The 27,598-nt window shown below is 41.5% G+C and overlaps 2 protein-coding genes across 5 annotated transcripts in view; one reads left to right on the forward strand and one right to left on the reverse strand.

Moving 5' to 3' along the window:
• Positions 1-194: 194 nt before the first annotated feature.
• On the reverse strand, positions 195-8,944 carry LOC134877571 (uncharacterized). 2 transcript variants are annotated; one of them, XM_063903128.1, is made up of 2 exons: positions 8,240-8,944; positions 195-2,222 (listed from the first exon to the last, which is right to left on the reverse strand). In XM_063903128.1, exon 2 carries the CDS (start codon positions 2,201-2,203, stop codon positions 878-880), a length of 1,326 nt encoding a protein of 441 aa, XP_063759198.1. In that variant the 5' UTR covers positions 2,204-2,222; positions 8,240-8,944; the 3' UTR covers positions 195-877. The 2 variants fall into 2 exon arrangements, with proteins under 2 accessions (XP_063759198.1, XP_063759199.1); XM_063903129.1 differs by lacking the exon at positions 8,240-8,944 and adding an exon at positions 4,057-4,081.
• A 1,401-nt stretch (positions 8,945-10,345) lies between these two features.
• Positions 10,346-27,598, forward strand: part of hsd17b14 (hydroxysteroid (17-beta) dehydrogenase 14) — a 38,453-nt gene continuing 21,200 nt past the window's right edge. Inside the window, exons 1-8 of one of the 3 annotated variants that reach the window (XM_063903777.1) lie at positions 10,346-12,006; positions 15,680-15,805; positions 22,419-22,574; positions 23,161-23,313; positions 23,485-23,744; positions 25,101-25,206; positions 25,322-25,448; positions 26,790-27,023. In XM_063903777.1, coding sequence (XP_063759847.1) covers positions 22,424-22,574; positions 23,161-23,313; positions 23,485-23,744; positions 25,101-25,206; positions 25,322-25,448; positions 26,790-27,023 — 1,031 coding nt within the window. In that variant the 5' untranslated portion in view covers positions 10,346-12,006; positions 15,680-15,805; positions 22,419-22,423. Of the gene's footprint in view, positions 12,007-15,679; positions 15,806-20,183; positions 20,268-22,418; positions 22,575-23,160; positions 23,314-23,484; positions 23,745-25,100; positions 25,207-25,321; positions 25,449-26,789; positions 27,024-27,598 lie in introns of those variants that run through there. The other 2 variants (XM_063903779.1, XM_063903778.1) reach the window with 2 other exon arrangements.

Here is a 27,598-nt window from a genome sequence, read left to right on the forward strand (position 1 = left end):
TTATGGATTTGCAACTTAAGTGAAATATCAGAATTATTTTACTGTAATTTATAAAGCTGTCTCTAATTGTTAGATTCCAACAGTAAAATAACTCACATTAATTACTCAATGTCTTTTTCGTTTCTAAATAAGTGCCAGAGTGCTCAGAGAATTCAATTCTGCAGATTTATCAGTGACATTTTTGGACAATAATGGGCTGAGTACAAAGATCCTTTATTACCACATTTGGCAGACAAGCTGAACAAACCAGCAGATGTTAAAATTAGCTTGTCTGGGTGTCAGATAATTCACAAACCACATGGTTTTACATTCATGAACCAGAGTGAAAAAGTTCAACACCGAGATGTTTCCTGCCATAAAACATTGAATAAAACCACGTTTAGGTTTGCCCAGGATGTAGTTTCTGTATCGCAATCATGGTAATCCATATGGGAGCAGTAAAGTGGAGCCTCAGTAGGTGGCGCTCCCTGCTTTCTCTACCCGAGCGGCCCAGAGGCTGGAATTATCATCAGACACTGGAGAGACCTACCACTCCAAGAAGTTTCTCTATAAATACACACAGATATACATAGCTTCATATATAAAGGTATACTGGTGTCATAGTGTACACAAATATAAAGGAATATATTAATATCAAAGACATACACATGCTTACATACTAATCAAAAATAACTTAGATTATGAAAGATAAAAATCGTACAAAAACAGTACTTTTTAAAGTAAATTCTCTATATATATGACAATTTTCCCTAAGTTCTAGTAATGAGGTCTTCTTGTTTTTTTCAAAAGTCTTGTGAAGTTGTGGTGGAGGGAAGGATGGAAGAGAGATAGAAATCCATCATGTTTTAGGGAACTGAACCCAAACCCCCCCCGACTCTCAGCCTCTTCCCGCCTTTTCCACTCTGGCCAGCAGCACACAGACGCAAGACGAGTCGATGCGGATCCACCTCCATCCAGTTCTGTTGTTAGCATCTTTGGTCAGCGCTCTGACGAACGACTGTTTGACTTTGCACTCACTCACCCACTGTCTTTTATCCACGCCCATGCAGGCGGCCCCGGCTACACCCGTACCGACTGGTTTTGGTGCCACGCCGGCCTTCGACCTGCCGGCATTGCTGAACTGCTCTGGTTCGCGACAACGAGTCTCATAGAAGTACTGCTTGAGGGGTCCAGTCTGGGTCTGGATCTCCTGCAGGATGGTGACTAAATGACCATGGGAGTCGATGGCGGTTTTCTTGTCAGTAACCCAACCGCTCTCCGACTCGCACACTGATTTTTCTCCTCGCCTTTTGTCCATTAAGTGTGAGCGTTTATCCCTTTTAACAGGACGGGCGGCCTCAGTAACTCTGGAAGAATCTGCCCAACTCAGAGTGGTGCTCCTGTCAATCGCCCGGTCCCCGTGACCCTCCATGCGTCCGTCTACGTCCTCCTGCTCCTCTCCGGCCCTGTCCCCCTGCAGCAGGCCGGTCTCCAACATGAGCAGGAGAGGTGGGTGTTCTGGAGGCGACGTGGAGGGGGAGAACAGGACTCGTGGGTGTGCGTCCAGAAACATCCCGTCTCCATCTAAGATATTGTCCATCCCGGGCCCCGGCCCTGCTTCCAGGTTCAAGCCTCCTGTCCCGAGTGTATCTCTCAGCTTCTCCGAGGGAACAGTTGGTTCTGGTCCTCTTTGACCCTGTAGATTAGCAGCAGGACTGACAGCATTATGGGTTTCTGCCGTAGTAACCAGCAACAACCTTTCTGTAGAGTCTTGAAGATTGTCCTTCTTGGAAAAGTCCACAAAACTGGAGGAATCCCGCCTGCTGCTGCTGACAGCTTTGTAGTCCTTTGGTAGAGAGTTATCCTCGGCCCTGAGTGTTCCTCCTTCTTTGGGAACATCCACACTGCCTGAGTCGCTATTTGGTTGGTAGGTTTCTTGATTCTCCACTTTGAACGTGGAAGTCTTTTTATCTGAGGAGGACTTCACATAGTCCCTACGGTTTTGGAGGTTTTGTCTGTTGGTATGTTGGCTCAGAGCAGCAGCCATGTTGTAGTCCGTTTGTGAGACATTTTCATCGGGGTTGTAGTCCACAGGGGGAGTTGCGAGGCGAGCAGCCTGGTCATGACGTTGGTCTGTCGTCGCGGCGGCAATCCTGGACATGGGGTTATGAGGAAAGGGCAGGGCCGAGGCAATCACCATGGCAACCAGGGGAAGCCAGTGCATCACTCCCAAGACGTATCAGCTGAAAAAACAGAGTTGATAGACAGGAGAGACAAATAGAAAGAGAGAGAGAGAATGTTAGTTTATACAATACCAACTGTGGCATATGCAGTCAGCTCAAGTACCTCAATTAGGTTTTTTACTGGCAGCCCACTGCTTTATGACCCTGGCGCTTTACTGCTGAGGTATGGCTTTAAAATCTTGGCAGAACTTGTGGAAAAATGGGACCAAATACAGCAAGGTCACCCTCTGCTTCATCATGTGGGAAGATGAGGGTTGCCGAAAACACCGTAGACACTGAGGGGCTGACCTTCAAACTGAGATGCTGACAACATGGTATGTATGTACGTCAGAAACTTTACAGCCAAAGGAAATGGATTTAAAAGACACCTGCGACCCGAGACAACAACCCGAGACTCACCTTTTAACTTCTGAAGACTTCTTTAACAAGTTTTACCTCAGATATTCTGACAAAAACACACAAATGAGACCAAAACATCCCAGTACTGCTGAGGCCAACCTCAGATATTCTACCTGTTCATACCTGGGCTGTGGGGAAGTTAGTTTTCATTTGAAAAGATGATTCTCAAACATGATGTAATACATCTGCTGCATTGGATGGAAAGAGTTTTCCAAATTGATGTGCAAACATCACTATTGTAAACACCCTGCCTGCCCTGACCTGCATCTTTCAAACCATGTGCAGCTTATTATCAAATGTATTCGTAGATGATTTTGTAAAGCAAGAATATAAAACAAACAATACAAACTGAATGTTTGTAATTAATCTCCTTGGAGCTGAAGTCATGCAACGGTACTTTACATAGAAAGAAACTCAAAACCTTTTAAACTTCCAGCTGCTCAATGTAAACATGTGCGGCTTTTACTTTGTCTTATAATGCAATCTCAATAGTCGCTGTGGGAACTTTTCAATGTTATCTGATATTCTATACACCAAACAATTATTGGTTAATCAAGAAAATAATCAGCACATTAACTGTTAATAAAAATAATCCTGAGTTGCAGCCTTAGTGTAATATTAAATTACATTACATTTAACAGTGTTTAACCACATTAATAACTAACCCTTTAATACAAAGATGTTACACAGTCAAGCATATTCAAAATCTAAAGCTATACAATTGAATAAAACCTGACACACGTGTGTTATTTACACAAACACACATTAGGCTATGGTAAATGATGACACATTGAAAAGTCATTATAATAACTGTTAACCAACAAACCTGTACAAAAGTCAAATAAAACACTCCCTCTTGTTAGCCAAATGTAAACAGGTGGTTCGTCATGCCTGACATCACCTGCATGAAACATGAATCATAAGTCAGGTAAAGGGGATTCATTTGTACTTTAAAGTGAGGTTCACTTGGGCTGTGACTAACTGGGAAAGTATTTCATTCACCCGTCTATGTGGCATGTACATTTGCATGCTACCACACTCAGACGAGGTGAGCGTCAGGTTAGTTGTTTGTTTTAAGGCAGGGAAGAGGTCACTTGGAAAGAGTTAAAATAGGAAGAATGATCAGAATGTCAGAGATGCAGCTTTACTGGCGAGGCTCCTTCAGGGTGTCCTCAGGCAGCAGAGAGAGAAAGAAAACAAGCACGAAGGAGTGGATATCGCTACTGTTTGTTTGTTTGTTTGCTTTTGAGTGACTGAATGGATCTACGGTTAACCAACAGTGAGTGTGCAGGAACATGTGCGTAGGTGATGAAAGTAAACCCTCTTTAGTGACAGGACATGCATTCAGCAGGGCCACACCCCGGACACAATGCAGCCGCCGAGGAGCAACAAGGTTTGGTCGACACATCACTCATGCAGTCACCACAGTGCTCACAGTGCCTGCTTGTCATGACGATAAATAACATCGAAGTGCCTGCAGCTTCCTGTGTGCTCTGGCTACTGATCCACGCACCAGGCCTGCCAAATAAACCCAGGTGTTTCATGTGATGAAAGAAAGTTGGACAGTGAGGGAGAGCTGTTAACACACCCCTTAAACCTGGGAGTCCTGGGAGGTGAACACAAGACATTTTCAAATGAGTTATATATATTTATTTTATTCCCGAGGAAATAAATATATATTAAAGAATATATACATACACACCTGTACACCCACTCATATTCATTTGTGTACACTGTTGCCCTTAAAGTTTTCAGACACATTCCTCTTTTTATTCGTATTTCATTTTCCCTATGATATGTTTTGAGGAGATTGATCAATACGTTTTGAGAAGATATACAACTTTATGGGCAACAGTTCAATAAACATGCATAATCTGAAATTATTCTCCTTTAATGAGCAATACATTTGTAATACTTACGAATGTTTAGAAAACCCCACTGTTTAAGGTAGCATAATGTCGGCTGAAATGTTGATGACGTTCTCATGTCAACAATAGTCCTAATATACAAATGATATTGATATTGTGAATGAGACAGGACATATTTAGATTTTGGATCTTGTAATATTAATTAAATGTGTCTTTTCCTGGTTTTTAGGCTGCATTTCAGTCAGCTGATGTCTGATATTACCAGCTGTTCTGTTGTTTTAGTGATAATATCCACATTACTGAGGATTATTGATCAACAAATTAGAAATGTTGTAGTCAACCGTACAATATGGTCACATGGATATCAAAGTAATTGATCAAATATATTGTGATATTTGATTGTGTCCACAACTACAATTACAGCTAACTTTCAGAGGAGAGTCACAGCTGTACACAACGCAAAATCTGTTGTACAAGTCAGAGATAGTTTGTGTTTTATGGGATGTTTTACCCTGTGTACATTTACAATTGAGAGATATTGTTCCGTTAGCCTGTTTTTTATCTTGTGTACATAGTTTTGTGTTTATATTTTCTTGGATGATCGTGACACCAAAGACAATTTTCCTGCCTCTGCTGAACAATAAAGTTTTTCTAGATATACGTTGTTACGGAAAGAATACTGAGGTCAAGTCCATATATTGCACGATAAATCAATAACCTAATGAAGGTGACAGGCCTACGGTTTCTATGTGAGTTTGTCTTCTGTTGCAGGACAGCTACCGGTATATGCTTCCTAAGGGCCTTCTTGAAGCACTCCGGCCCCACACAGAAGGCAGGCGAGCACAGTCTCTAAAGTGGTTTCTTTGTGAGGCAGCAGCAGCAGCACTTTATCACCACGCTCCATTTGCTACAATGACACGCATCATTTGCACTCCCTGCAAGGCTAGACGAGGTCCGAGACGTTCTCCCGCCCTCTGGATCAGACCCAAGCACTCTGAATCCCTCCCAGACGAACACACACTCACACACAGAAATCCCAGCCTCTTTGAATCGAAAAACCTCACTCTCAGTAAGTAAAACCCCACTCAACACTGCACACATACGTTAATCCTAATCTCCGTAGCCTGAAAATCTTCCAAATGAGCACAGGAAGAATACCCTGAAACTGCAGGACAAGGGCCTAGAAAAGCAGAGAGAAAGCAACGACGTCACCAAGCAAAGCTCCATGAATAAACAAACCAAACTATTTTCTGCAACACCTCATTGGACCCTGAATGATTTAGCATTGATTATCACTGTGTAATAATAAAACAGCTGGAAAGAGGCCTGTTTCTTCCCTCCTATGTAGCTTTATGTTCATGCAGATAACCGGAGTCAGTCGGAAGAAACTCTTCTCTTTTTCTTGAAAACTATGCAATCCTGTAACATTCCCATAAGAATATCAGGGAGATGACCTCAGAGGACATTTTTAAGTGACAGCTTGAAGCGGATCTATTTCACTTTGCTATTCAACTAGACTTTAAACATAAGTGTTCCCTCTATTAAGCATTTTTTTATATTAATGATGTTATTTTTGTTTTGGCTTATTGTAAAGCATCTTGTGCTAGATGTTGTATGTACACTTAAGGGTTGTTTAAATATTAGTAGTGATGCAACAATCTTTCTATTGTCTTCTTTATATTGACTGTACTGTTTGGTCATTAAGTTTAAAGACTTACAAAGTAACATTTAAATCCATCCACCTTCTTTTAACCCTCCAAAACATGACAGACAAACGTGAAGATGCAGAAAATAAAACAATAAAGGAAAATGTTTCTGTAGTAGATGTGGCACCTGGCAAATTGGCCTGTCTTCTGTTTTGAGTGCTGTCAGGGTGAACCACAGGGGCCTAATCCATATGACAGCATGAGTCAAGGAGGATTCAGGGAGGTTTATAGTACAGAGGGCGTCTGGTTGGGAGACCCTCCCCAGGAAACAGATGCAATAAATCAGCCCCACACCTGGCCGTGGCTACTGTGCTTTTTGCCTATCAACAAATTGTTGCCCCCCTCGTGCGTGGCTAATGTCAGACAAGTCCATCTGACAGAGTTAATGCACTGTGTGTTAGTGTTAGGACCTGTCCTAACCTAAATCCTGCTTACTTTCAAGTCATCAGACTGGAAGATGTCTTTGGAGGCCGGCTGATTAGAGGACAGTTTGCACCTCACATCACATTTTCAGCGGATCGTTTCAGTCTGACTAAGCTGTCTGAAATGCACCTGAGTGTGAGAAACGTGACAACAGGAGTGGCTTGTCAGACGAGGAAAAAACACATGCAGGTAAATGTTTGCCCTTTCTCTCTGGGTCTCTTTCTGTGAGGGGAGAGTAAAGACTTGGCCTCACATGTGCACATTTACAATGTCTTGCTGTCCCACTGTGCAAACAGCCCATTAATTCCAGGTCTGTGATTGTTTCGTACCACGCTCTGCAGATCCAGCCTCCTCTGCTCTATCCTAAGACCATATGAAACACCACTCTGCCACATCTCCCTGTTAATCTTTAATTCTCCTTTAAACAGTTGCAAAAGACATGATGCACAGTGGTGAAATGTATTAAAGTACATTTAATCAAGTACGTACCTCAGTACAACTTTGAGGTGCTTGTACTTAAATGCTACATTTTAGAGGGAAATTATGTATTTTTTTCCACTACAAATATCACTTACTTGTTACTTTGAAGATTCAGATATTTAACACATTATGATGTATTATTATAGAATAAGACAACACTTTAGTAAACCCATGAGGGAAATTCACAAGCTACCCAACAGATAAAATGTATTAAGCAATTAAAATAAGTCCCACCTTTATAAACTGAAAGTGAAGTGATGACTGCATTATTTCATCAATACTTTATGCTGAATTCAGCCAATCCGCATAATGGATACTATTTACTTATTATGTTATATTTTGATATAGATACATTTGTAATATTACTTAAGCTAACATCTTAAAACATGACTAATTTTACGCTGCTATAAAAAGGTGATGACTCTTTTACTTTGGTACAAAATGTGTGTACTTCATCCACAGCCGATAAGTTAGGGTAAATGCAGTAGTGCAATAATACAACACGAGTGCTTACCTATAGATGGTCCATAGAGGTAAATGCAATTGTATTATGAGAAATGACTTGCATTGAATTTGTTCCCCCCAAAATATATTAAATGAATACATCAACAGCAGGTGTGTTTCTCATTACCTGTGTTTGATCTACCTGAAGATTTGGATAGGACTTTGTAGCTCTAACCTCACCTGACAGACTGCCTGCCAACGAAAACAATATGTGGAGCAAGCTAAAACTTTAAAACTGCCAAGCAAAATAGAAAAGGATTTGGACTCTTCAACATGCATCAATGTACAAAGGATCAAAGGAAAAGAGTTCAAGGTGCATTAAAGAAGGGAGACGTGACATTTCATTGAAGACATTTGAATAAATAAAGAGAGAAAACAGTATGCAAGTTGTGTCTGCATGCATGGATAAATAAATAAATTGGCTGATAAATGCTAAATACTGAAATACAGAACAAAATTTAAACAAAATAAGCTAATCTAAAAAATGTATTTTTCTTTACTCACATTATGTAACTTGTCGTGTATCCAACTGATTGAACACCTTAAAACAATATAAATTATCAAATGTGTATTTGTACACAGTGTATAGTATTAAAATACGTTTTAATTTAGGGTCTAAAGTGTGATAAAGACTTACCGTTTAGGTGAGATCCGGACCCCGCGTCCTTCCAGCTGACACCACATTGATTATAGAGTTCAGTTGCCAGTTGCTCAACTGGTTTTAAAATATTAAATTCAACAGACACCTTCGTATGTAAACCACATAGCTAAAGACGTACATTTCTCTCTTCTTTAATAGTCCGTGACATCGCATGTGCCCCCACAGAAATCCAACGGGAACAAGATAAGAAAAGTAAAGTTAGAAACCAGAAAAGTCTCCTGTCCTGGGAGCGCTTCCACTGGAGGGTGAAAAGACTAGTTAATAAGCCCAGAAAAGTGTGAAATATGTAAACGTGCCACAACGTTTTGATATTCCATGAGTTGTTATTCCTCAAGGGTAGACCAGGGAAGAGGTTGCTCTGTTCAAATATGTGAACGAAGAAGTGAAGAGGTGAATAAATTGGCCAAATGTTTTAAGAACTGAACTCCGCCTGAAACGCGTTAAGTCGAGGAAACTGTTAAACTACCTTGAGTTAGAATTCCAATTTCCGGTGTTGCTTTTCAAAGTAAAACTCGCTTTGAGACATCCATATTGCTATGGAAAGTTTGACTCGCAATCAAGCTTTTATTTCGAAGACAAAAAAAAGCGTCTTCCGCCGCAACTTCTTCTTCTCTGCTGTTAGCTTGACACGGATAATGACTCGGGTTTCTCCTGGGAAGCGCAAAGACAAACTGAAGTTTTTTTCCTCAGGATGTTAGTGTATTAAGAAAAAAAGATCTACAACGTTACAACGAGTAACATATGCAAAAGCAGATGTGTCTAAATCTTGCTTCCTAAACAGATGCATATAATATAAAACAGTATAATCCTGCGTTGACGTGGGATATATTAGCCAAAATGTTAGGCTAGATAGATTAAATGCATACAACCAAACATTGAGTAAATTGTTAACTGAGACTTCACATGTGCGTGACTGTTTTAGTTCCCCCCTCCGCCTTTTTTTACTTTCATCCCCGCCCCACAGTTCAGAAGAAAAGCATTTGATGAATTACCAGCAGTGTTGTGTTGGCACAGATCCACGTAAAGCGAGTTCATCATGGGTTGGTAAGAGTGCAAATTATTACAAACAATCTGCAGTGAAGCTGGAAGGCGCAAATCGTCAAACTTCTTTTCTGTAAATGCAGGTTGCAACATAATCACATTTGGCTCAATCTGAACCAGCCATCCGACTCTGCTTTCTTATTGCTTCCTGTTTGCCTGCACCAGATCCGTTTCTTGGGTATGTGCCTTGCTCTTTGGCAGGTGAGTGTTTTGCTGACAGGATCTTTGGATGTTGATGACCTAATTTTCTGTATCAAGTATTTTATATAGCTCATCAAATTCAAATAGTTACAAAAGGAAAATACATATGGCACTCATTTTACATGAAAAGGAGAAAATTCTTAATTCCATGCATTCATTTTCAGGGGTGGTCTTGCTGAATTGGGGCCCAGAAGCAATGCTTGACATGGGGCACCCTCTTCCCAGCCTTGACCACCTTCACGGAACCAGCTGTTGGTTTCTGTTATTGACATCTTTAAAATACTGCATCCAAGAAAAAAAAACTATAGGCAAAACAACACTGCTAGGTATGCTAGAAATTACGTTCATGACCATAAAATGCTGCTAACTTTTTAATGCCGTGTAGCCTACTATTTATCATGAAGGGAACGGCAAACTATATTCTTCCAAAAACGAAGATGTTTATTGACGCCTCTGGCTAAAACGTTGATTACGCTTTCGTGCGCTTCCAAATATGGAGATCTTTAATTGTATTGCAACACCTAAATGTATTGATTGTTTTTAGATGGAAACAATTCATGACATGGATTTGTTCTCTAGGTGTAATACGGTCCTACTTTGCAATTGGATATAGGCCTATACGGTACATTATACTATCTACTAACTTTGTCTGAGTCTGCTTTGATGTTTTCTTATTTGAAACATTCATAGGTGTTTAGAGTTAAATACTTATATTAATTGGATAATTAAAGTTACAAACACATTTTCTGTATATGTTGGATGAGAGGAGGCAGCTCTGGGACTCCTGTAAAAGTTGAAAGGATAAAGACAGGAGCTGGTGACTGGCTGCCCTCTCCACCCACAGGTCTTTGGGGGAAAATAGGCGAAGGCCCTATGGAAACACAATGGAGGTCTATGGACGACGTGCAGGCCAACAGACGGTTCAACGGGTCCTCTGAGCAGATAAGTCTTCCCCATACAAACCAGACGAGGGTTCATTGCTATTGACCCGCGAGAACAGCGCGTCCACTGAGCCTCCCCACCTTGAATGGCCTTGTTGAAAAGGAGAGCCATAAATTGTCGGATGAGCAGGGGGGGGAGACTCTGCATCCCCCTCCTCTCGCATCCCCCTCTCTCACATGCTATCTCTTTCTTTCCTTTACCAAGTAGTGGTTTCCATCTCACCAAACCCTTTTTCCCCTGAATGTTTAAAAAGATGAAAGGATAAGGAAAAGAATGGAGACAAAAGAGGGGAGGGTTACGTTACAACCCTGCCCCTGAGAGACTGCTCATGAAAGAGTCCGGGGATGGGAGAGATAGGGACCGGAGAGGAGACACAGAAAGAGAAGGGGGATCATGAAAAGAGGTTTTTCAAACTGAAAGCCGCTAAAACGGGTCATTTCTGTATAGAGGCAGACTAAAGTGCAGTCTTCACTCAGGGATGGAGACATTTAACACTGTCAATACCCTCAAATAGAGGGGAGCGTTGATGTACTTGCACCCATTGACTGATTACACGAACACACACAATCACACACACATACACACACTGCATATTTTCTGTTTTTCTTAACCATGCCCATCGTACAGCAGCACTTGGTGTAGATTTCAGAGAATCTTCCACCAGATTATCATTACCATTAACACACAAACACTGCCTGGTGTGTCCCTCACAAGCGTTCCTCCCTCCTGGCATTTGGTGTCAGTCACTCGAAATCCTTGCAACCCTCCCACCATTCTCTCTATCTCTGACTTTGTCTGAACTTGCCCTGTATGCACTTAGATATTTCTGCCTCAGGGTGCATCAGTGAGAGTTGGAGTCTGAAAAAAAGAGGAAGAGAAAGTTGTGAGCTTGATGCAGACAGGAGTGGCGGTCAACCAAAGACGACGATTGAAAAGGCAGTGATGCACAAATGTTGTTTTCTTGCTGTCTTGCTCCTTCTCTCTCATAGACAAAACTAACTGCAACGATTCCCCAATCAAGGATGTACAGAGGTTGATTCAATGTTCCTTCACTGAATAGTTTTTCATTCTTATTGTCATGTGTCTCTTTGTTTTTGTTCTAAAGCCAGAGTCACCAAAAGCCTTTAAATCAGATCATAATCCAGGGAATAAAACAATTTTCACAGCGGTTATCTGTTTTTCTTTCTGGGATTTCTCTTTTCAACAAACATGTTTCATAACCCAAACAAATCTTCAGACCTTTATTAAAGCCTGACTAAAACAAAACTGATCCTTTTCACAACCTGCCTGTTAGATGAGGAACTTGCCTTTGGCCACATCACTCACCGTGTCTCATAGCTGGAATATTAACTTCATTTTCTACGTATTATCTTCTGCTCATGATCCACCTTGTTCAATCCTGTCATTTTAAACCTATTCTCATTTCCAGATGTCACTTTCACTACCTCCAGCTCCTCCAAGAAATGTTTTCCCACACGCAGCGCCATCACACATCAACTTGTTGCTTCGCGTTGGACATCCTCCTTCATTTGAAACTGGGATCTGAGCGTAATTGGAAGGTAGCTATTATGGCAATTACTGCAAATAGCTGAGCTGAGCTGTCAGGGCGAGGCTAAAAGTCTGTCTGTCCACAAGTGAGCCAGCGAGTCAGACCTCAATTACAGCTGCTCGACCTCCCCAAGGTACCAGTGTGTCAGTTCTGCATCATCTCCTCTTCCATCTTCACACACTTGGATTCTCTGCCTCTAATTTGTTTTTCCTTTTCAATCCTTTTCCACGCTGCTTCCATCATTCACCTAATGCACTCCACTCCCTCATCGTCTTCTTTCCCCTTATATTCAAACCTCTCTTTATCAGGAGCTGCACCGCCATTGGTAACATTACCATACACACTGAGTTATGGCTGCATATGTTTCCAATTTCAGGCGTAATGTTCCTCTCCGCGCAATCTGACCCAATTAGCTAAAGCCTCCTGGAAATGCCCCAGTCGGCAGCCATGGTGGTAAAGAGGTAAAGGGTCAAAGGTGAGTTCATTCACAGGGGGGTTATACTGATGATTGTGTCACTTCCTGTTTGTCTGTCGATCTGTCTGGCTTAGAAATCCCCGGCTGCAGTGCTTAAGCTGCTGTCTAACGGACATATTTGCCACAGATGTAGCATTGTGGAAAGAAAAAAACACCCAAGATAAAATTTAATTTCACAGTTTACTAAAGGTCAGAGAGGTTGAGTGACACGGCCTGGAGCCAGACCACGTGTAAACACACAAACAACACACATGAACACTGAAGATAGTAACCGGCCACACACACGCACACACACACACACATACACATACATGTTTGCACTAAACAAAACACATGCGCCTACAAGTCTCTCTGCGTAAAACTGAAATTAGTGCATGGAATGTTCACCTTCGGGAAACGTATTGGGAGGGCGAGGGAATATGAGAGGTTTGAGCTGCAAAGCCTCATTAGTGGAATGGAGGACTTATTTAGGTAATTCTGTTTAATGCTTAATGAGAAACAGGCTTGAATGGGTGCAAAATGCAGATTGCCATTGCATTGCATTACCTGGCAGTCTGCCCCTTTCCGGGCCTGTCTGTTTAGATTTTCTGCTACGTGCGCTGTTGGTTCAGAAGCTGGGTCATTGTCAGTTTATAAAAGCAGCTTCAGACACTGCCATGCAGCCGTCGCCATGCGCACACACTCTGCTCGTCTTGTTTACATCATCTGCCCCGCCGATCCCTCTCCTCTTACAGCACCTCGCTCTCTCCCTCCACAGATCACCTCTCAATCACTCGTCCTCGCCTCCTTATCTGTCCCCCTCAGTGTCTCGTTACAGGACTCCATCCACCTACAGCGGCTACACTTTCATTCACTTGCCACAGAGCCCCTGCAGTCTGGATGCCCCCGGATTAGACATGCAGCCTAGATAGTGAACGATCTATTTACAGTTACGTCTCCCTTCTTGGCAACACAATCCACACCTCCCCTCTGTTTTGAGTTTTTGCACTTATCCACCTCATCATACTCTCTCTCTCCACCTCCTTCATATTTCCTCACCCCCTTCTTCCATAGGCCATGTTTTGTCCCTTTTTATTACCAGAAGCAAAATGTTACATCTTGTAAACTTTAGTCACTGTACAACACCCCGCAGGATTGTATTTCAGAGGCAGACTTTGTGTTTGAACTGCTCTGGCAATTAGTAGAGGATAGATTTACAGCGCACCTACTGCACAATGGAGGCACCAGCCCGATTGTACAAGCCCCTGTTCACGTCCTGCCCCTCTCCATCTGTCACCCGTGTGTGTGTGTGTGTGTGTGTGTGTGTGTGTGTGTGTGTGTGTGTGTGTGTGTGTGTGTGTGTGTGTGTGTGTGTGTGTGTGTGTGTGTGTGTGTGTGTTGCTTTGCATGTGCATGGTGTTGAATTTTAGGTATGCGTGCATGTATGTTTGTAAATGTGGTGTTGGTTACTAAACCCAATTCACTAAATGGCAACACTTTTCTTTCATTACACCAATCAATCTGTGTTTAAACTTTAAAAATGTTTTCAAACACAATTAAATGCATTCATAGGTAGGTTTACGTATCTCAAAGGAATCATTAAGACATTTAAATTGTGCGTTTTGGTTCCTGAAGCACAATCGTTTCTGTGGTCTGGCTGTGTGCTGTTATTGTTATATTTTAATGACCCCTATGTTTGGGAACTGCATTGTCTGTATTCTCTGTAACTAAAATCTGAACCGTTACCACAAATGACATCTAACCAGAAACAAACATTCGGCCAACAGAGCAGGTCAGAAGTGCATCAGATGTGTTTTTATCTTTCCAGGTGTTTGTCTACACATGAAGGTTTATATCAAGCCTTCAGGCTTATATCAGTAAGGGAGAGGTTTTTCAGGCTCATATCATAACAAGGAGTGTTTTAATATTTATGTTGTGTCAAGTGATTTTTATCTACATAGGCATTTTGCCACAAGGTGAACAGTACTTCATACAACATTGCCTGTTGCTCGATTCGGATGAGGAAAACCCCCCTTCGAAAAAATACATTCAGGAAGAGCACAAGAGGAAGGATCTCGTTTCCAGGGCCGACAGACATGCAGTTGATGTGTGTGTACAGAATGCCCAACATAAGTTACAGAGAGCGAGAAACAGGAAAGGGGAAGGCTGATTCTCATTTAGGAGGAAGTCCCGATCCCAGCATCTATAATGAGGAACCAACCGAACCTCAACATTAACTGGACAAACATGGACAGCAAGAATGAGGCTGAGTAAATTGATTCAGACTGAGAACATATTTTTGTATTAGTCAATTTATTGAACGTGTTAAAGGAACAAAATAAAGCAAACAGGAAAAAAAACAAAGCAAAATATCAAGACTTTACAATGTATATAAATAAATACTCAAGTAGATCCTTCATGTTCTAAAGGGGCAGGAAGAAGCTTAAATACTTTTACTTGTTCATGAAAATCAAAGTTGAGTTCATCGTCATCAGTATCCATGATGTTTGCCTCGTTTAAAAAAAGAACAAAAAAATCATGTATAGAATAAGATACACACTAAAAGTTAAAAGCTGAGTTTCAAATTGGGATTGAAAGGTCTCAGCAGTGTCAGACTGTCGGATGTCTGTAAAGTCACATCGTTATACAACTTCGCATTTGACAGTTGAGAAGCTATCATCATAAATCAATCGTGGCTTCCTCATAAAGCCAAATCATAGGCTTACATTCAGATTCTGTTTACTGATATTTCACAGTTCATGGAAGAGCTTGATCCATGTATGTACAGTATGTACCATGGGCCTCAATTCTCTTTATGGCCTCTCTGACTGACACTGATATCTGTCAAAGGATCCCTCAGAGAGAGGCTACTGTGCACACTTCTCCACTCAGTGCAGTCATAGCGCCCTCTTGTGGAATGGAGGTTGATCATGACCCCCCCACCACCTTCAACACCTTCCAATTTGCTATATGTCCCAAACTCCCACCCTCCCCTGTATATGAGATGGGAACACATTTCTGGAAACAATTTAGACTAGTTTTCTTATCATTCTTCCTTCCCTAATATCAGTGAGCACAAACAGTATAAATAATGAAATAAACTGAGACCTGGGATGGAGAGCATGCCAGTAAATGAGGGAGAAGGGAGGGAGGGAGGAGAGCAAGGGTGAGATGGGGTTGGGGGGGCTCAGAAGACCAAGCTGTTGTATTAATCTGCAAATTTCCTCAGATGACGCAAAGACTGTGACTTTGCCTACCGTCCTCTCTCCCTCTTCATCTCCACATCCCTCTTCGCGTCTGTGTGTCCCTCCCGATGCCTTGCTCTCGTCAGATGGGAGACAGCGACACACAGCAGGTAAGGCCGTTTCCCTTCTGGTTGCTCCCCCCCCTTCCCCCCACATGCTCCTATTAATTTTAATCTGAAAGATGATGACGCCTTTGAAAGCGCTATCTCAGAATGGCTCTGTTTTTCATTGTTTGTGGCTCTATCAGTTGTGATTACTGGCTTTTTTGTAGCAGTCATTTCCGTTAGGGTTAAACTATTGTTGGTTTTGGAAAGTTAAGTGTCACCTCTTAAATCAGATGTGTGGACATGTGGTGGGCAGTCATATCTTAACAGTTAACAGCATTGTTTAAGTATGCTGTCTGCATTGAGGATTTTCCAAGGCGTATTTTGGCCAAACAAAAAGATGGATTTACTGTACGGAGGAAATGAGCTGTGTGAAATTCAGTCCTGCTGGAGAGAGATGCAATAAAGAAATTGCAGCGACAGAACAAAAAGAAACTTAAAGGAAGTGAGAGGACAAAGGCAAAAGTGTATAAATAGCAGAGTTTTGTGAGGGTGAAGAGAGCAGATGTGATAGACAGTCTGTGCTTAAGGAGTTCAAACAACAGATTAATACACTCAGATTATCGTCAGCTGGAGGGGGGCGGGGGAGAGTGTGTGCATGACATGTGTGGACACACACACACACAGATGCAGGGTAAAACACACACACAAGCTCAGACATGTTATCTCTTACTCACAATCCATGTCCACCCCATCTTAAATACTCACATCACACACATACACATCTGTGTGTCTCAAATTGTGATGAATGCTGCTCGTCATTGTTTCATATCATTGTAAATTAAAGTTTATGGCTGCAGTGTTATCTCTACTGCTGTGCAGAACATTAACATGAGTTTGTTGTGAACCAAAAATAAATTTGATAACTTAATTGTCATTATTTTTTAGACGATTAGATGTCATAATTTTATATCACTGGCAAGTAACTAACCTTGTGATTTTGAGTGTTCAACGGACAAAAAAGAACAATTAAAGATGCCACATTGAGCTCCACAAAGTTTTAATGGTTGTTCATCAATTATTATTTAAAACATTAAAATCAGACTAATCTTTGTTAAGACTGACCTTGAAAAACCTTTGACAACAATTACTGTATCCAGTTTGAATCTGATTATCAAATGTGACTCCATTTGTAATATTTAAACACAATTGACTAACAGATGTTTTAATTAACCTACTTTTGAAGAACTACAGTTTTGACCATGACATTACCAACGTGGAAGTAATGTTATCTTCTGCAAATACCTCATAAGGCGTTAAAGCACGTGAAGTGAGGACATCGACCCTCCCAGCAACATCTGATGGACTGAGTAGAGTCCACATGTGATTGAATCTGACCTTCACTAAGAGGTTTGAAACACAACGTTTAACTGTCCTGCTGCAGTGATCTGGTAGAGCCATGCACCAGACACGTGTCTGATGGCAGTCGTGCATATGTTGAAGGACTTAGGAGCCGCTGTTCTGTGAACTGCATGGATCCCCGTGTGAGTGTGAGAGAGAATGTGTTAATGCGCTGTTATTGATAAATACAGTGAATTAATTTCAACATATTGCATACTGACACAGTTTTGTGTATAACATCACAACATTCTTATATTGATTCAAGTTCTAGTTTGACATTGTAAAGCTGCATTGACCATCCTCATCTCCCTCTGCTGAATGAGGGGAGGATCGGGGGGATGGCGGGTGAGGATTATATCTCGATCCTTTTGCAAAGCTCACACCAAACAATCAACCCCTCGGAAATAATCCTCTGAGACACAGCTACAACACACACACACACACACACACACACATACACACACACACACACACACACACACACACACACACACACACACACACACACACACATACAAATAAAGATGCCTTCTTCATGAAATACACATGTTCTATCGTTTCATTATAATACTACTATAATATAGCCTGTAACCTCAAGATGAACTTTTCTATGAATTCAAAAGTCCAGTCTTTATTGTTTTGGTCATTATGATCCACTGACAGCACATGAGGAAACCCCTCTATTGGTTTGTGTGCTGTAACATTTTCCCTAATGTAATGTTCTGTTGCAGTATCTAACAGTCTTTAATGATATACATTTTAGGCCTAACACCAAGCACTGAACAATCTACAGATTCCTTTGTTTTTGCAATTCATTGATTCATAAAGTTTTCTATGAAAGATCAAAAATGTGAAACTGCCCATCATTGCTTCCAAGAGCCCATGTGGCGTCTTCAATTGTTTTGTCTTGTTAAACCTAGAGTCCAAAATCTAAAGATATTCAGTTAATAAAATATGACAGACACATATTCTCACATGAAAGTACAAACAGTTTCCTACTGTTTATGATTGGAATATTACTGAAATGAAATATCTTTTGCCATTGATTGCATGCTTTTGTTTAAATGAGATTCACAATTCCGATGCATTCATTCAATAATTTAAGATAGAACAAATGCTAAAAGAAACATCGTACTGGAGATGTATATTAATCGCTGTATCCAATATGCTGAATGCTGAAAGTACATACAGATTACATGCAGTCAGTCAAACCACATTTATAATCTTGTGTTGATTTCTATCACTGCTATTGAAAATGAATGTAATGACAAGGTTCAGATCAGGCAGATTGCAAGGGAGGGGGAATGTATAGAGTTAGCCCACGTGCATCTGTTTGATCTCTTGAATCAACATCAGCGATTGGCTGGTGAGCCTGGGTCAACAGCATTTAAGCAAGTACTGAGGTAGTTCTTTGTGTCCTGCTCTGATGGTATGTGTTCCTCCATCTTCATCATCTTGGGCTCATTTACAGTAATCAGAGCTTGCTCTTCAGGGAGATTAATTCATTCCATCGGCTGACCATTGACCTGGAAAACATGGCAATTAAGAAGATGTGTCGTAAGTACATTTTGGAGACTGATTGTGATGGTTATCACACACTACATAGGTCACCATTTTACATCTGATAGATTACAAGAGTGTTTACATTGAGGACCCTGATGTTTATCCAGTCTGCTCCTCCTTAAAAGTCTCTCTGGGAGATATTCTGTCTTGCGCCTGTATCTGGCCCATGCTATGGCAACACTACCAAACCAGCTGGAGTTACTTCCTTGTTTCTTAGCAATGAGCTTGACTCACTTTGAAGTCCTGCTACAGTACGCTCAGCTCTCATGATCAACATGTGTTTTCTAAGCTCTCTCTTTGCGTCCAGGCTTCACTTCAAAGAGGAATGCCTTCTGGTCTGCAGATCACTGGGAGACTAGCTATACCTGTGTCATGTTTCCACAAAAGCCAGAATTTACTGTAAGCACCCTTCACCAAACACTCTGAACCTGCTGACTGCAATGGCTGTGTTTTATTGGGGATGCTAAGCTGTAATATGATGTAATCAGGCGTATCTATAGCCAGTTCCTCTCCTCGCTGTTGCTCTGATACTCTGATCAGCATCTGTTTCCTGTGTACCTATAAACTGTACTTGGGTAAGCACTCTTCAGGGAAAACATCAGAAACTGAAGGGTTGAAATCAGTCCTACAAGGTTGTAAATAGTTTCAGTTTTCCACAGTTGAACAGAGCCACCAGGACAGCCCAGTAAGAGCTGGTTCCTAGAAGCCAGCTACATTTTGTCTTGAGACTTCTCTGACATTTCCTGGAGCAGGAAAATAATCTGTCTGTTGGGAAAGGAAGACAGATTTACAGAGTAGTTTCAGGTCCCTGAGTATGTCTTTGCAGTTAAAACTCCTCAGCGCCGCTCTCCTCACAAGACACATGCTGTTGCTTCATTATTTCAGTGCCTCCACCTGACCTACTCAGGAAACAAAGGTTTAATATCCAGAGTTCATTGCTGGAGAGGACAACTATCATCCTCATTCTTTCTCTGCTTCTAACATGTGACTAGGCTTAGATTGCTTTGAACGTATATATTATTTGGAAGTTCAGGATCATTTCACTACATTTCGTCCCAGAAAAATCTGCATTGCCCAAAGTGTTGTCCCAAACAATGCTAAGCAGCCTAGTTTGATGACCTCTCAATTTTGAGTTCATCCACCAGGTTTTGACTGACAGATCCCTATCAAACCTTAAAAGGGTTTGATCCCTTTAGTGATTTTAGTGATAATATTCCCCATCCCACACCTTATTAGAGAGCTATATAACTAAAGTGTTTGGTCAACTGATGTTACCGAACAGTGTTCATACTAAGAATGGCACAAGGATTGAAAAGAGGATTTGTAAAGACTATAACATTGGAACACCCTTCCCCCTCCTCTCCTCCGTACTTCGTTCAACGGGGATTATATCTTTGCAATTGAAACTTAGCAGGACATTCTCCGCCCCCAAAATATAAAATTTCAGATCATACTGGCAATCTGTCTTTGTATCCAAACCATCGACTGTTGCAGAGACTATAAAAGGGCACAGAGATATGGATAGGATGCCGAGCTGAAAGTGTGACAGCAGACAAACCAATAGGTAACATTTTTGTGTTCCCAGTTGTCTACCATAATTTTGTAGGCAACTGTTTTTTTACCGCTGCAGAAAATACTATCCGATGAGGAATTATAATCATGTCTGATTGCAATTGTTTCACTGAGTCAGAGTGTTTGTAAATCTGACATTCATAGTTCTGAAAAGGATTTGGCACGGCTTTGCTGCCCTCAACATGTGTTTATATACGATTAATGTTTGGAGATTGTTGCGGTGGGGTCTCTCTTGAGAGGAAATCTGTAGTGTTATTGCTCAGTGGACATATTCTTAGTGGTTGAGTCTTTCTTGGTGTTGAAGTTGATGACTTTGCCTTGGAGGGAAATTTGATTGGCTCCATAACAATCCTGTGTTGAAGCCTGGGAGCTAAAATAGACCTTGTCTGCTAATTAACGGTTGTCAGCTGTTTATTGGAGACCCATGCTACTCAAAGAAGCAATCTAGGGTTAGAGTTTAAAAATGATGGATGTACTTCCAAGTACAAGAATACTGTTGATATTCACTTTTCTGATTATTCATGGTGCTGAGTTGCATTTTCTTAGAAATCATACTTGAATTTCTTCAATGCCAGATTATCCTTTATAGCAATGCCAGTGTTGTGGCTTAAAGTATGGCAATGCCGGTCAGACGTGCCACAACCCTGGTCCATACGGAAAAACCTAAACTACTACTGGATGTATAGCGATGACATTTTGTATGTTCCCCAGATGATATGTCTTTAAGACTTTGGTGATCCCCTGTTTTTAACAATGTATCAACATCATTTCAATTTTTCAATTCTAATGATGTTAACCAATTGCTTGACTTTTATATACAGCGCCATCAGCAGGAAAAAAGCTTCCTAGGCAATGTATAGTATTTTGCACATGGCAATGAAAGGGTGCAAACATTTACGTCCCCCTGAGGATGAATTGTAATAACTTGTGAAAATGACCTTTCCCCAAGTCCCATCATCAGGGTAAAAGTAAAACTTTGTCAGTATATGGGTTAGTTAACCAATATCTTCAACTGAATGACATTGCCATCTGCCTTTGCATTATTTTGAGTTTAGGGCTAATTTGAAAATGATAGCATGCTAACGAACGAAGAGGTTCTAAACGGTAAACATTATACCCGCTAAACATCAGTGTGATAAGTCATAATATGTTGCAGTGACTTGGCCTATGGGCATTTCAACCAACTCACCATCTTTCACGATACACAATGTCATCAGTAGGCAGGTTCAAGGGACATACTTCCAGTAATATATTTTTCTGTTGTTTTTTCTGTTTTAATTTGATGTAAAATGTCTTTGAGCATTCGGGAAAAGTTTTATATAAATCGAATGTATTATTATTATTATTATTAGTAGTAGTAGTAGTAGTAGTAGTAGTAGTAGTAGTAGTAGTAGTAGTAGTAGTAGTAGTAATAGTAGTAGTAGTAGTAATAACAATATACACATTCATGCTAGTGGCTGGGGTGCATGTTTTCGAATAAACCTACAATAAGAAAGAAAAAAATTCGTCTTTCACATCTATTCTCTTTTGCTCCATCCCATTTACATGACCGCTTTTTTCTGCTTTTGGTTATTTTCAGTCGTGAGAAAACACAATTCATGTGAGGGAGTCTTGACTCGTTCCGGACGTTGGGTCGGTTGTTGTCCACAGTATAGGGATAAACAATCAATTGACCCAGCCAAAGCGTTTTCGTTTGTGATCCTGCACCATAAACCATCGGGTCAGGCTGAACCAGGCATTAGTCTTATGAATTTATGTAACAAGTAACTTTCACTTAGATCTGTCAGTCAAAAATGTTTAAACAGCCAGGGGCCACATCTCACTACTCCTAGGAGATTGTTGAACTCATTCATTGGCTATACATCTTCCTTTATCAGCAAAGTACATATTCTCTAGTATTTACATTCCTGCAGTTTCCTTTTAGAGGACATTAATAGATTACATAGCAGAGCAGAATCAGCCAGCTACAATGGCAACAATTTGAATCCTCAATAGCAACAAATACTAAATATGCAAAGAAGTATATATACAATTCATTTGATAAATCAGCCAGAGAAGGGTGCTTTGTTAACCAACACTCAATACGTTGCAGGCCTGCATATTTAATGATGTTGAAGCTCATACTCTTCCACTGTCTCCACAGACAGGATGACAAACCAGTCGACAGCCAACCAGTCCAACACAAACAAGAAGGAGAAAGAAGAAAGCCAGCGAGATGACAACACAGATGTTGCGTATAAAGATGCAGGCCACTGCAGCCGCAACACCCACAACCTGCTGCTGGGACTCACTGTTCTGGGTATGCCTTCACTCAGAAACATACTTTTCGATTTATTATTTAATTATTTTGTGTCAAATGCCGCACATCTACACCAGCTTGTGAAAGTTGGATTGTAGCTCTTAAAACAGGATGAAAGTTAAGAAACAATGACTAACACCAGCTTTGAGCTCAGATAATTTAACACCACATGTTGAATTCAATTTCAGTGCAGTCATTTTTGTTGAAAAAAACAGAATATCGCACTCATTTTCCCAATAGGCATATTTGGAAAACTTGACTCGTTTCTGTCTTTAGTCTGCCTTTTGGTACATTTCAAATATTAAACAGTTTTTTTTTGGGGGGGGGGGGGGGGGGGGGGGGGGCAAGTTGACCAGTGGGTCTACACACACAGAAGCTACTATAAAAAAAAGTGTTATATTATGTGATGATTTTTAATAATTAGGTCAAAATACATCAATCTAATCCTGCATTCAACAACATTATATGAACATTTTTGGTATCCTGCCCTCCTATCGTCTTCTCTCTTTCCCCTGTCTCCTCTCTATGTCTTGCTGGCGTTTCTCCTGCTCTCCTCCTCTTCTCTTCTCGTTTTTCCTCTCCTCAGGTGTTGTCATGGGATCGCTGTTTGGGATGCTGTTGCGGTACATGACTGTGAAGGACGATGCCGCCCTCACTATGATTTCCTTCCCTGGAGATATCCTCATGAGGATGCTGAAGATGCTCATCCTGCCTCTAATCATTTCCAGTCTAATCACAGGTTTGTCCCACGTGCAATCTTAGATTCACAGTTAGCCAAAGCTATTGTATAGCAGCAATCCAAGTAAACAGTCCAACATTTGTTAATAGAGGATAGCCCTTACCAATCATTCACAATGTTAGTGGATATCCAGATCCAGATATCCAAACCCTGATGATCTGTCTCTTCAAGGACTGGCTGGTCTAGATGCCCGCTCCAGTGGCAGGATGGGAAGTAGAGCCATGGTGTATTACATGACCACCACTGTAATCGCTGCCATCCTTGGGGTCATCCTGGTGTTGGGTATCCACCCTGGGAACCCAAAACTAAGGGGGGGAGGTGGCGCAACAAACTCAGCCCCGAGGAACCCAGAGGTCAGCAGTCTGGACGCCTTCCTCGACCTGCTCAGGAACCTCTTTCCTGAGAACCTTGTGCAGGCCTGCTTCCAACAGGTAGCCTTAGCCTCTGATATGAGTCTCTCAAACTGTTTTCTTACTGTAGCTCTTAATTTGTGAACACACACATTAAAATAAGAATGAAACAGATATAGGATAAAGGACAGAAAGTTGGCAAATACTGGCAAAGCATGATTGTCCTGCTTGGTATGTCATGCTTTTAATAACGTAATGGATGTTGCTTCATTCATGATACAAACCAAAATACATTGAAAACATGTTACAATATAGAGGTTTTCAACTTTAATGTCCAGTAATGCCAAAAAATATATACATAAATGGAAAATTCCTATTCTTGCGTTGCATTAGTTATATATTGGAAATACCTTTTATGTGAACCCGAAATGGTTGGTCTATAAAAAGTATTGACTGAGCAGTCTCACAAAATATTAAACCTGTGGTGTCAGGAGGGAGTGAGAGGATGATTTGACACAAATGAGTGTTGACTAATGACCAAATAGCAATGTTTTGTCCATGTACATGTTACAGAAGTGTAGCCTTCGAAGTGTAAAGATTACACATTATAGAATGACACACACACATAAGCATTGCTTGAAGCGCTTAAATTCTAAGATTGCAAAAAAAATATTGAAAAAGTCACATATGATCCATTTTGTTTTGAATACCAGCTTAAAAAAAGGTTTACGGTCTGAATACCCAGTTACATTAAAGGTCTGTTGGCTAATGATGGACAGGACAGGAATACTCTTTATCTATGCTGATAACTTTTATACGGTAATCCAAGTCTCAATCATGATGCAACATCTTCTGTCTAAATCTGCCCCCCCCCCCCTGCTCTGCGTGTGTGCCTGAATGATTACAACTGGTTATTTGTGTTAGACTGGGTGAGGGTCAGCCCTTCTGCTACTGCTAATCTCTTTGTATCTGTAATGCTACTTCTTTATTCACCACAGTAAGGCATCTGCTGGTGAACAGGGAGCACCGCTGAGCACCAGCTTATAGAGTTCTTCTCCCTGAAGTAATTCCTGTTTTCTCCCTTTTTCTTTCATCCTTACATCCCCTCCTTTTCTCTCCTTTCTGTCTGCATCTCTGTTTTACTGCATCTTTTGTTTGTACTCATTGGGGATTCATTGAAGTCATAAAATGGATAATAGCTTTTGCAGGAAGGAATCGTCCTTCCCCTTCTTGTCTTTCTTTTCTTTGTTGACTTTGTTTGAGAATCTCTTGTTCCCTGTTTTGGCTTTTTCTATATACACAGAGTGTGTTGTGCTGCTGCCAAACTTTCACTCACAAAATATCTGTCAAAAAAGCAGGGTTTTCAGAGTTGTGAATTGGAGTTGGTTTATTTATATTAAAGATCTATGAACAATCTGAATGTGGTCTTGCCTCCAGGTTCAGACAGTGCTGAAAAAGGTGCCAGTTGTCGTACAAAACCAAACTGAGCCCCTCTTTGAGAACAGGAAGAAACTGGAGTACAAATGGGGCATGAACGTCCTTGGTGAGTGGATGGTTGAGCTCATACTCATTTCTTCTTTGAGTTGTTTAATTTTACTGATGTTTGTATCATTTGCGTTATGAACTGCAACAAACATGCTGCGTTGTGTCTTCCTCAGGCTTGATCGGCTTCTTCATCACCTTTGGGATCTGCATGGGCAGGATGGGCGAGCGAGGGAAGGTCATGTGCGAATTCTTCAACATCCTCAACGAGATTATCATGACGATGGTCTCCATGATCATGTGGTCAGTATTATGCCCCCCCTGTGTGTGTTTGTGTGCGCCCATCTGCAAGCATGCACAACATGTGTCTCTGTTTTCGTTCATGTGGGCCAGCGGCTGCCTTGCTTTGACATTCTGGAAATACCACACACAGAGGTCAGTGACAGTGATGGATAAGGCAAAACTGCATACACAAAACATATTGTACGAGTGGAAATGTCCGACATTTAAGTCAGAAGAAAAGAGGAAGGAAGAGAAAAGGGAGAATGGTGTTAGTGAAGGACACAGACAGATGGACAGAAAGAGAGAAAGAGAAGGTTTCATTAGCACATGCTGTAGTCCATGGTATGCTGGGGAGTAGCAGGAGCCGGGGCCCGGAAAAATGTTCTGGGCTCCCAGGGGAGACGGGGTAGAAGATCCCCAAAATGTAATGGATCCACCGTCAGCAGAGGAGCCACTTGGCAGCAGAGCAGAAAGCAGATGAGGGTGGGAGGGACGGCAGGACGAGGAAGGATGCATGTTATAGCATGTCTTCTGAGAGCAGTGCTTGCCTTGAGGCTTCACAGGACACTTAGATAGAGACCTTAGTGGCACTCAGAGCCGGGGAAGGGAAAGGGGGAGCAGTGTAGGCGGTTGGAAGAGAAACAGCAGGATGCTTGTGTTGCAGCTCTCTTAGGCCATTTACATGTGCAGCTGGACACCAAAGGAATTGTGTCCTTGTTCGTATCACTCACGTAGTATAAACAGATTACTCACGAGCCTATGGAGCTTGCCAAACACAGAGTCCAGTGTATACAAAAACACGTATCATACAAGGAACACATCCATCAAATCTATACACGGCATACTCCCCCAAACAACTGTCGCTGAATGCCAGGCTCTGGGTTCAGCACGCAGCTGACCTGGGAGAGAGCAGGCCGCTGTTGTGATGGGACCTTCATTGACCAAACACCGCTTTATTCATACGTCCCACTGTGCCCTGTACTCGCGGAGGGGAACAACTGTGCCAAGTCTTTCCAAAGTTCAAAGTGTTCCTTTGAAAGTGAATAAAGATGCATCAAGTGTCGTCTCTACATTTCAGTTTGACATCATTTGTATGACCAATGGATTTATTTGGGGGGTTAAACTGCGGCTGGGTTAAGCTATAAATGCATCAATGTGCCGGCAGTACGTTTTCTATTACTTTAATCTATGTTTTTTTATTATTGAGTCAACAGAAAGTCATAAAATGGTTAATGGAGGTAAAACTTGTCTTAAAAAGATAAAAATTAAAGTAAAGTAAGGACACTAATTTAGCAGTCAGCCTTACAAAGAATACAACTGTCAATCATTTCAGCTCTGGTGTTTTCTTAACTTTTAATTTAGGTACTCTCCTGTCGGCATTGCCTCCCTGATTGCGGGGAAGATTGCGGCCATCGGAGACCTGGAGGTGGTGGCCAGGCAGCTTGGCATGTACATGGTGACCGTTATCGTGGGCCTGGTGATCCATGGCGGCTTGATCCTACCTGCTATATTCTTCGCTATCACTAGAAAAAGCCCCTTCACTTTCTACTCTGGCATCTTCCAGGCTTGGATCACAGCTCTGGGCACTGCCAGCAGGTAGGAAATCCTGCAGCAAGTGTGCGTTTGTCTATGTGGAAGTTCTCTGTTTGTGCATGTGTTAGCGACATATGTGTCACATATTTCTTTTACAACATCTATTCCTTGACAGCTGCCCTTCAGTATTTTCTGTGAGTGAATGGCCTAGCCTGTAACTCGCTTTTAGCTATCTTGGTTGAATCAGAAACGGCCAAAGGCAAAAAGTTGTATTTACGCAGACAAACCAGGACAGATAAATGTGTGTAAGCACAGGCTATCACATACAAGTCCATGTCAGACTGATCCTGTGTTGTAAATGTCTAAGCCTTCGGATTAGTCCTCACCAGCCAAACTGGCCCCGCTGTATGCTTTCTGACTTGGCTTGGCTCGGCCTGCCTGGGAGTCTGAACGTTGCTGAAACCAACTGTCATTTTGGCACATTACTGAGGCTCTAGTGAATATGGATAATCCTATCAACGTTTTCTGTAATTATATTATGACCCGAGCCTAGCAGGGACAGGAATCAAATTCCTTTAATTCACATGTCGGAGGACTGCAACAGTGGTTTGCACCAGCTGTTAGGAGGAGGCTGTCCG

Source organism: Eleginops maclovinus, chromosome 16 (assembly GCF_036324505.1).
Source record: "Eleginops maclovinus isolate JMC-PN-2008 ecotype Puerto Natales chromosome 16, JC_Emac_rtc_rv5, whole genome shotgun sequence".
Lineage (NCBI taxonomy): Eukaryota > Metazoa > Chordata > Actinopteri > Perciformes > Eleginopidae > Eleginops > Eleginops maclovinus.